General features: G+C 42.2%; 1 protein-coding gene across 2 annotated transcripts; it reads left to right on the top strand.

The window, feature by feature from the left end:
• Window positions 1-992: 992 nt before the first annotated feature.
• On the top strand, window positions 993-9,435 carry si:ch211-114c12.2 (uncharacterized protein LOC336578 homolog). Of its 2 annotated transcripts, none has more exons than XM_035666128.1 (10): window positions 993-1,095; window positions 2,944-3,005; window positions 3,180-3,869; window positions 4,223-4,852; window positions 7,638-7,753; window positions 7,912-8,023; window positions 8,120-8,228; window positions 8,424-8,495; window positions 8,588-8,737; window positions 8,912-9,435. In XM_035666128.1, the coding sequence occupies exons 2-9, from the start codon at window positions 2,965-2,967 to the stop codon at window positions 8,726-8,728; spliced, it is 1,911 nt and encodes a 636-aa protein (XP_035522021.1). In that variant the 5' UTR covers window positions 993-1,095; window positions 2,944-2,964; the 3' UTR covers window positions 8,729-8,737; window positions 8,912-9,435. The 2 variants fall into 2 exon arrangements, with proteins under 2 accessions (XP_035522021.1, XP_035522020.1); XM_035666127.1 differs by having other exon boundaries at window positions 8,907-9,435.
• Window positions 9,436-9,721: the final 286 nt, after the last annotated feature.

Here is a 9,721-nt window from a genome sequence, read left to right as displayed (position 1 = left end):
AAACGATTATACCAACAGCTTGTACACATTAGTGTGTCTCTTATTAAGTGACATTTAGAGTTTGTGTTCCTCAGACAATACATAGCAAAACATTTTTAATTGTCTTAAGTGAAGTAGCCATATATGTATGTTACATACAGTTTTTGAAAGTTAGGGTTTGCTGTATATTTTGCATATTCAAACACTGCTGTTCCACAATGACTAAAAGGCTGCTTTTTGCAAAAGGGACTGATTTTAAAAGGACAATCCATGAGAAATGATATACAGTATACAACCACTTCAAAAAGTATTCAAGTCTGCTCATAGCCATATGTCAAAACAGTCAATCACTGTCAGCTTAACTCCTTAAGTTATGTAATTAATGTAGACATTGTGCATGGTTAGCATGGTCATAACAATGTTATCTGAAACAATAAAATGTAAACCTCTGAATGTGTTGTGTTGATGTGTTATTGAGCTAATAACTTGGGCATAAGTTGATTATATTTGGAAGACAAACATAAAGTGAGATGAACAAAGAGGCAGAAGACTTTTGAGATAGAGAATGAGATGAGGAAATCACACAGACATGGATTATTGCTTACTGCCATTAAAACATATAATTATTCTCCATTTATAGGTACAACTAGCTAAAACCAATGCAGTCTGATATAAAAGCCCAGCAATGAATTCTACAGTACTTCAATGAAGTTTGTAATGTTCACTTTCTTACACATTGAAATGTGTTTCAAGAATTCAGTCTATGCTCATTACTACAAATGGGATGTATAAAATATAAAAACCTCTTGCACCTCCTCAAACCTCAAATTAAAACACTGAAAACAGTTTCTACAGAAAATGAACATCAGCATTTATTGCAGGGCTTGTTTGTTTTGTTTTAGACTATGAATGAAATGAAGGAAAACACAATACACGCAGCCTACACCGACCCTCCGGCAGACTGCGTAGACGTGTAGTTCCCACTCCCCGCCAGCAGGTGGCGCTCCGGGTTGGATGTGAAACAGTTGAAGGGCGAGGGCGGCGCGACGAGAGCAGAGAAGAAGAGCAGCTCGTCTGTGTCGCACGTAGCGTTCGTCCGATCGACGGTTGGTTTCGGTAAGAAAGTTATCTCCGGTTAATTTATTAAATCACACATGTTCGCTGTTAAAGTCGTCTTCTCCTGGTTTATTTACTTATGTTGTGGGTTTATCTGTTTGGTCTGGTGAATGTCATTCGCGGAGAGCTGCTGCTGCTGCAAACCAGCGAGATAGCCCGGCGAGCTAACTGGCCTTAGCAAACTCAGCGACAAGACACGGGTGTTAGCGCTAGCTCCACTTGCGTTTTCACCTTTGTGTTTGTGTGTAAATGTATATATGTGTGTATATATATATAGATCCGAAACATTGGTGTGACCTGGCTTCTTAAATAACGTCAGTGTGATACTCAGCAGCCTCAGCGTCGGCCCCGGTCCCCCCCCCACAGGAAGAATAAAATGACTGAGCCGTGTTATTTTCTCACCCTGTCGCTAAGACCAAAAATGGAAGCAGATCCTTCATCGGGATTTAAGGGATTGAACCTGAACCGACTGAAGCTGTACCGTAGAAACCTACCCCACCTAAACAAATGGCTCCCGCTATAATCACATTCTCCGTCTACATTTGTACATGTTTATTTGCGGTGGGTGAACTCTTGGTACTAAGTTACGTCGGTCGGGCCAACCTAACCTCACGTCGTCATGAGTAATCTCTGGTTTCTATGGTGATATAAGAATGAATTGCCCCATATCGAGAGCAGTGACGCTCCCTGTGCGTGTTGCTATAACAACAACAGGAGCTTTATCAAACCACGCATGAAAGTCTACACACTTTGTTCAAACAAGAATTTAGTTGATGTGCATTTATTTATTTTCCATTTTTCCTCTCTTCTTATCGTTTTCTCGGTTAATCGATTAGTTGTTCGCGCCATGACATGTCAGAGAATCGTCGGTGTTTCCCGTGGTGACATTTTCAAATGTCTTGTTTTGTCCACAACTCAAAGATATTCAGTTTACTCTCCTAGAGGACTAAAGAAACCTGAAAATATTCACATTTATGTCGAGAAAATCTGAGAATTTGGACATTTGACGATCCATTGATCATCAAATTAAGTTAGTTGATTATTTAACGGTGAACTAATCAATGTGACTTCTTGTTGCAGCTCTGTGTAGTGCTATTAGAGTCAAATATGTGTCTTTTTAGATGTTTTAAAACATTTGAAAGAAGTCTACTGGAATGCAGTGTACTTTGTCATTTTTATCTCTGACAGTCCTGATTAGATTAAGACTGAACTCTTGTCTCTGGTGATGAATAGATTACATATTTCTGCGGATTGGCTTCAGGACTATTAAAAGAAATATGGACTTTGTATTTTGCCTTTTTCAATTTGAATGCAGCTTTTACTGTTATTAATGTAAAATTTCCACAATAAGGGAAGCCCAGCAGTCATGGGTTAGACTCCCACCTGTGGCCCTTTGTACATTATGTTGTTTAATATATACTAAACAATTGAATTTTGTTCAATAAATTCAGCATCTAAACATTACGGTAGAAAATCAGTAGTTAAAATGGTAATTTAAATCTATTTTAGGTCACATGTACTTTGTGTAAATATTGACCAAGGCATTAGATTGCTGTTTAGTCTATTAATGTTTACGCAACTTTTATCTAACTGAGTACCCAAAACGTGAGTAAGATAAAGAGAACGTGAAACTGAAACTTACCTTTTTACTTGGTTCCTGTTTTGTTGGAGTTGCGTATAAAAGCATGAAACGAAAGCTCAACCAAACCAAACTGACTCTGCTTCAGACTTTAAAGTGCTTGTATCCACTACGGGGTCGGGGCAGGCTAACATTGTTTAGTTGCAGGACGCAGTCACTATATCTGCTTAGGTCATCAAAACTCAACATGGTTTCTTTTTTGTCCACAGATTTTACACTCGATTACGAAGATGGTCCGACCACATTTTGGACCGCCGCGCTTAAAGCCGAGGTAATGTCTTTATGTGAATTTAGACCCAGAGACTGTGTTATGTCCATGATTGTTAAATCTCTTATTATGCGTAATAATAATGCAACAACTGATCTAAACTCGATGCTGGCTGTCGTTTTATGCGTTGTTGTATCAATTCTTACACCAATTTCTGTGTTTCTTGTTTCCTATCAGACCTTATGGAGATGGTCATGGCATTGGGCCGAATGAAGGGAATTACAACCCCAACTCCAAAAGTCGGAGAGACGTCCAGGGCTACCAAGTAAAGGCCCCTTTTAACTGGAAAGACTCCAGAGGTAGAGGACGGCCCCCGGTTGTCAGAAGAGTGCCCCTGATGGGAGAGCAAAGGGAGCCGCGATTCAATAACTGGAGGTCCCCCAATCAGGATTCCTTTCAATCATACCCTCCCAAAATGGAACCACACCACAGCCAGAGGAGGCCTTCTCCTTCTAGGCCAAACCGTTCCCCCCATGTCCAGCATCAGTCATCTTCTCGTAGTCCTGCACATGGATCCCCTAATCAGAGGGGCCCGCCTTTCCACGGCCACCCCTCAGGTCACAGGTCACCCTCCCCGAGACATTTTCGCAACCACCCAGCTGACAGGAGGCCAGGCTTCACACCAGCCAACCAGGGGTCTTTCAGGGGCCCCAGAAGGCAGTCAGGTTTTCCGCATCAGGAGCAGCGGAATCGAGACCCCCGTGGGAATTACAGTCCCAGAGAAAGGCCCTTTGAGCACTCAGGTCATGGCATGAAGCGCTGGAACGAGCCTGGAGCATTCTCTCATCAGCACAATGGAGAACACGGGCCCTCTGGGTCACAGAGGAGCCCCAGAGAGATGCATGGGAGAGGCCCAATGCCAGAGAGGTACAGGAGTGAAGCAGCAACCCCAGCTGGGTAAAATTGTTAAAGAGGAGGCCTGAAGCTGGCCCAGTCCTCCCAGTCACAGGGGTCATAATGATTACCTCTACTCTGCCCCAGCTCATAGTTATTAGGGGGGATTAATGGGGGTCTGATGTAAATGTGGTTTCACCTGCCATTGAGAGGAGTGTTGCATCTGTAATTGCTCTTTGAAAATGTACTTCTCCTACCTGTTTCATTCTGTCATGGCATTATGAAGGGGCTGCATTAAGATAAAAGTTAAAAAGTTCCACCTCCCACTTAACATGGCAATGGATCTATCGTTGTAATGATTTCTCTATTGTTTGATGGATATGCAGGTGGTCATCTGAGCAAGACTCCAGGCGGCAGCGTGGCCCGGTGGAGAGGCAGGGCAGCAGATCCCACAGTAGAGAGAGGGCTCAAGATGGCCCTCACCCGCCCCCTTTCAGACCCCCCACATGGAAAGGAGGTCCGTCACCATCATCCTCCTACCACAGAAACCCTCAGGAGAGGCAACTGGCAGGACCCCGCAAGAGGAGGATATCAGACCTCAGCATGCCCTCTTCAGAGCCTGCACTGGAGCACGGCAATCCAAAACACCCCAGGAGAGAGAGACCCCAGCCGCTCAATATTCCCAGGCCATTTAGCGGTAAACCTTTGTCTCTTAGGGATAAAAGTTACCTGGTTAAGAACAGACAAATCAGAGCCGAGTCTCTCATGAGGCTTAGAATACCTCCATCTGTGAAACCCAGGCCTCACCTGTGCGACTCTGCCTCACAGGGAAATGTCAGCTCTGTTCTTGCTATCAGGAAGAGACGTTTCCAGTCAAATGCAGTTCCCCTGAAAAAGATGGAACCAAGGAGGCCAAAACCGCAACAGTCACCCTCAAGAGAAGATAGCAAGTCTGCAAGAGACTCTGATACTGGCAAAGAACAGGTGGAGTCTCGCCGGTCCTTGAACACACACAGGTACGGTATTATCCTTCTAGCACTGTTCGCAGGGGCTTGATGATGATTAGGAGGTCAAGAAAGAATGTCTCTATATGAAGGGGGTGCCAGCTGTGGAAAATGGAGATGTCGTGATGAGCTAAATGTGCAACACTGATTCAAATGATGAAAAGCTGCAAACGTTTTCAAATGCCTCCCTGTCTGCGTGCTGCCTATGTTTCAAAATATCTTCCTATCAAGTGGGCTGAAGAGAGTGCAAAGTTACGTGGCATATCAATAAAGCCAACCTGTTATAAAAGCTGACAAAATATATTTAATGCCCTTGTTGAGGAGTGTGGAGACATTAGTTGATCTGTGTGCAGTTGAAGGATTCTTCAGTTTGTGAGCATTGAGTGTCGTAAGCTTGAAAGAAGTGCTCTTCAGCATGTTGAAGACCCCTTCGTCGTCAGTAGAGAACAAAAGAATTGAAGCTGAAGTAACATGTAGTATAAAAGTGTAACAGTATATCTGTATGCAAAACGAAGACATGAAGAGGACTACACTTAACACGAACTAAACTCAAACTAAGTGCCCTGCTGCCAACATGTCAGTCGTACATGGACCTTGGGAAAGGAGATGCATCGATGTCAAACAGCGAATGGCGACCATTCACGGCACTAACAAAAACGCCAGACAGCAAATGAAGTGGCATATTTGATCATGGAATTTACAAAAAACAAACGACTGCCATGACCCTTAAATAAAACCATGTCAATATGGATGACGGAGGCTATTGCTGAATACCAGAGAAGATGAAGCCAAAACCAGTGAAGAGGAATTTCTGTTCCTGAAGGACGTTACTAACCACCATCAGAGCTAAATGACAAAGTGCACCTGCTTTTATTTAGATCAGTTATTAATATTTCTGACTCCATTGTTTATGCACATGAAATTATCAATTATGTCTTTTATTAAGCTCCAAATTGGTTAACGTTAGACTTTAAGGCCCAAAAAGTTAAAATCCAAGACAAAGAATGAGTTTTGACCAGTAGAGCACGTCAGTCGCCATGTGAAGGAATTTTAATCTTCACGCTTTCATCAGACGCGTACCTACACGTACACATGCATTATAAAGCCGGAGAAATGCCCCATTTGCGTGTTTCACCAAAGTGGAATTGGAAGCGGATGTCATTTGTATGCATTGTGCAAAGTGAATTAATTTATGCCACAAGGATTGGATCAACAGAATCTGCACCACCTGAAGTGTGAAACCTCGTGGATGTTGGTGCAAAGTCTTATTCAGAACTGACAGAAGGAAGAGGAGCCACAATACTTTTACTCATATAGTGCGTCTAAGTACTGGAGTTTTCTTTTTTCCCTGCAGTCAAGAGAACTTCAAGGACGCATTCACTAACCCTGTCAACTATTTTGATGAAATGAGCCGAATCTGCGACTATAGATCTACTTTATGACCACCTCCGTTTTAATCACGTCAGCAATGGCTGCAGTGAAACAGGCCTTGATGTGTAATTTTTTTACGGCTGGAAAAAGATGAGAAAGTGCCAGAGAACCCAAAGGAAGACGCTACATCAAAGGAGACCCAAACTTAAAAGAATGGATTTAAAATAGACAAGAACAAGGTGAAGCGAGAGATTGCAAGAGCTCAGAATTCCAGCTTGATACTATGAGGGGACCTAAGTGAGATCAGTTTGGTCTTTGCAGTCTGAACAATGCCACCAGGTTATATTATCGGTGTGAATGCTTTTGGGCTGGACCGACAGGTCAGCGTGTGCTGTGGTCAGTTGTCTGTCTAATCTGGCGTGTGACCTAAATGTATACGTGTGTGTCATCAGCCTGAATCAGCATATTCAGTAGCCACTTTATAAGGCTAATGGAACCAAAGCCAAGTAGTCTCTAACCCAAACCTGCACGCCAACCAGAAGACTTCAGATGTGATCACAAAAGATGTTCTTGGCAGTAACTTAAAACTACGACGTGAAGAGGAAACGAGAGCTGCTCTTTATGAAAATCGTGCCCAGCACACACAAGTCGACGAAGAATAGGAGATCTAAAGGAAAAGTCTCCCTTGTGGGCACTGCTGATCTTTTCGTAAGTTGCCATGGACTTGTTTGTGGGCAGACGAACACCGGATCATCTCTTAAAACCACTGCACAGCTCTAGAGAAGAAGCTGTCAGCTGACATGCTCACCAGCCTGGACTTGTTCAGCCATTTGCTTCAGAACGACAGATGTCTCCAACACTTAGATCTCCAGCTGCTTTATGATGTACATCTGGTGAAACCATTGGGATGATGAAAATGAACGAGTGACCAGGAATGACCTGATGACAAAACCTGAAGTTCAGTCTGACTGTGAAAACAACACATTGTCCTCCTGTGGTTCTGAGAGAGGGATGATAGAAGATTTGATGTGACCTAGACCGATATCTAAAAGTTGTCTCCAAGATTTGCCCGCTCTAACAATCGGCGAGTAAACGAAGAGAGCTCAGATTGATTCAGGGTACAAAAATAGGAGTAAAGAAGCATGGACATTCCATGGTTTTTGTAAGTACCTATATGTGATGTGTGGCTTTATGATCATGTGTCTGCCTGCAAAACAGTGCTGTTCATTACTGGCTTAAATTGCATTACTCCTAAGAGTTGACAGGGTGATTTTTATGTTTCCTTTTAAACACTGCGATAACTTGACTGACTTGATGTTAATGTAGCCAGGCCACATTTAAGATGTTCATACACTGGCACAAGCCTCATATGAGGCTGCGATAGGAATGCCGATGTCATTAACAGTCTCCACTAATCTCTCCCCAGATCTTCTCCCATAGAGAAACGTGACCTTGTTGTTTTGTCCCATTGGCCGCCTGGGCCGAGCACCTCCTCCAAGGGCGGCTCACCTCTGAAAACTCGCAGCCCAAAACCAAAGAGTGGTAAGTCTATTCTCTTAGTGATCTCATGTACTGTAAGGCCAATATCTATTGTACACACGTTCTGTTTGGACATTTCATATCACTTTACATGCCTTTATTTTATTGTTTTATATATTTCTAAACTTCCAGGGTTTCTTATGTCTTCTCTGATTTTGTAGATCATGATTCAGATGGAGATACCACACCGAACAGCCGACTCTCAAAGACGAATGATTCCAGATCATCACCTGAAGACAGGAAACGGGGATATATGGATAAGAAGATGTTCAGGTACACATCATAGAATTATTTTGTACTGTCTGGAACAAGGTTCTGTTCATTTAGAAGTGCAGATTGTAGATTGTTCTGTTTCTGATTGTTTTGCAGGCCTTTTAATATGATGCAGGACAACCACAGACCTGGGAGGCCCTTCAGGAGACCTGGACCCGGACCCGGACCCGGACCCGGGCCGGGACACGGACCTGGACCCATGCAGGTGAGTGAAACATGTTCATGCATATGAAGACTGTGCAGAGCCTGTGGATCTGTATATGGTAATTAAAGCAGTTAATAAACTGTGGTAAAGAATGTGTGTGGGCCTCAAACACTGTAGCCGTATAATTACAGTTGAACTCTTTATTGTGATTAACAACAATGTACCGTACTCAGCCTTCACTGTTGTGTTTTACAGAGACCAAGGTTTATTGGTGGTCCAAGAAAGATGGGCCCTGAACTCTCTGGAAATGTTAGAAGACCACTCATGGTAAGCATTACCTCTTCCTGTACCATCACCTTGTTTCCCTGGAAAATGTTAATCGCTCATTACTAATATTTGAATTTCTTGTGTTTTTTAAGGAGAGCTTGGTGCCACGTCCCTTCCCAAATCAGAGGCCAGTGTTCAGAAAAAGTTTCAGTATCACGTCCAAATACCGCACCATGAGAGTGATGCGCCAGCGTCCACCGTACAACCGAGGACCCAATCAGCAGCGCTGGTGATAAGTTTTGGTAAGTTCCGTGAGTCATTTTTTCTTCAAATGGTTCAATGTTTAGCACAAGTAAGTATATTTGGTCTTTAGTATGTGTAGCTGAATTTGTCATGTAGTCAGATCTTTTTTACTTATCAAGATCTTCAAGAAATGTTGTATTCAGTGGAGTCTTTGTTTCTCGATCCCAGCACAGATCCCACATTCTGCAGACAAGAAACTGGACATAGTAGAAAAATCACTACTGGGTGGACTGCACCAAATCCTTCTCTGACTACAATCCCAACCTGCCTGTGTATTGTGGAAGTGTTGTTGATTACATTTGTTCTCTTGTACATGTGTTTATACACATCTTTGAAGTACTGCGGTACTTTTGTTTTAGAATATTTGTAACATATGCCATTGCAATATATTGACCTGCTTTTCTTTTTTTCTGTGTATAATTTGGGATTTGCTGCTCCTGGCGTTGGCAGTCTTTATTTTATAGGAATAGTTTTAGCTTTTTTTTTGTTTTTTTGTAAAGTCTAAAAAATGTTTACTTTAATATGATACCTTTTTATTTGTAAAGACTTATCACATGAGATATTTGATTAATCATGGGTGTTTTTGATTAGGAAACGCTGCTTGTCGAAAGACACTTAGCTACTACTTGTAAAACTTGTATAATCACATATTAAGTTTGTTGTTTGAGACTTGAAATAAAAATGAATTTAACAAGCTCTTGATACACTTTTTGTCCAAATCTACAATCAAAGCAAAGGACACTTCATTAATAATGCTATTTTTAAGAATCAAACCTATGATGCAGGGTTTCATAGGGCTTTATCTTGCCTGCTAACCAGTGTCTGTGTCCCCAAATTTAGTCTTAATATAATTAGACTGAGTCTTTCTTGATTTACTGTATTAATTACTCTTAAATAGTTAAATGAGAGGTGACGTCAGGTTGTTACATTAGTGTTGTACTCATCAATCCATTAAGTTGCAGGACTCAAGAGACATATTTTGA

Source organism: Morone saxatilis, unplaced genomic scaffold (genome assembly GCF_004916995.1).
Source record: "Morone saxatilis isolate NCDOM2014 unplaced genomic scaffold, NCSU_SB_2.0 Contig20, whole genome shotgun sequence".
Lineage (NCBI taxonomy): Eukaryota > Metazoa > Chordata > Actinopteri > Moronidae > Morone > Morone saxatilis.
Note: the sequence above shows the minus strand (reverse complement) of the source record. Positions and strands in the feature narration are given on the sequence as shown.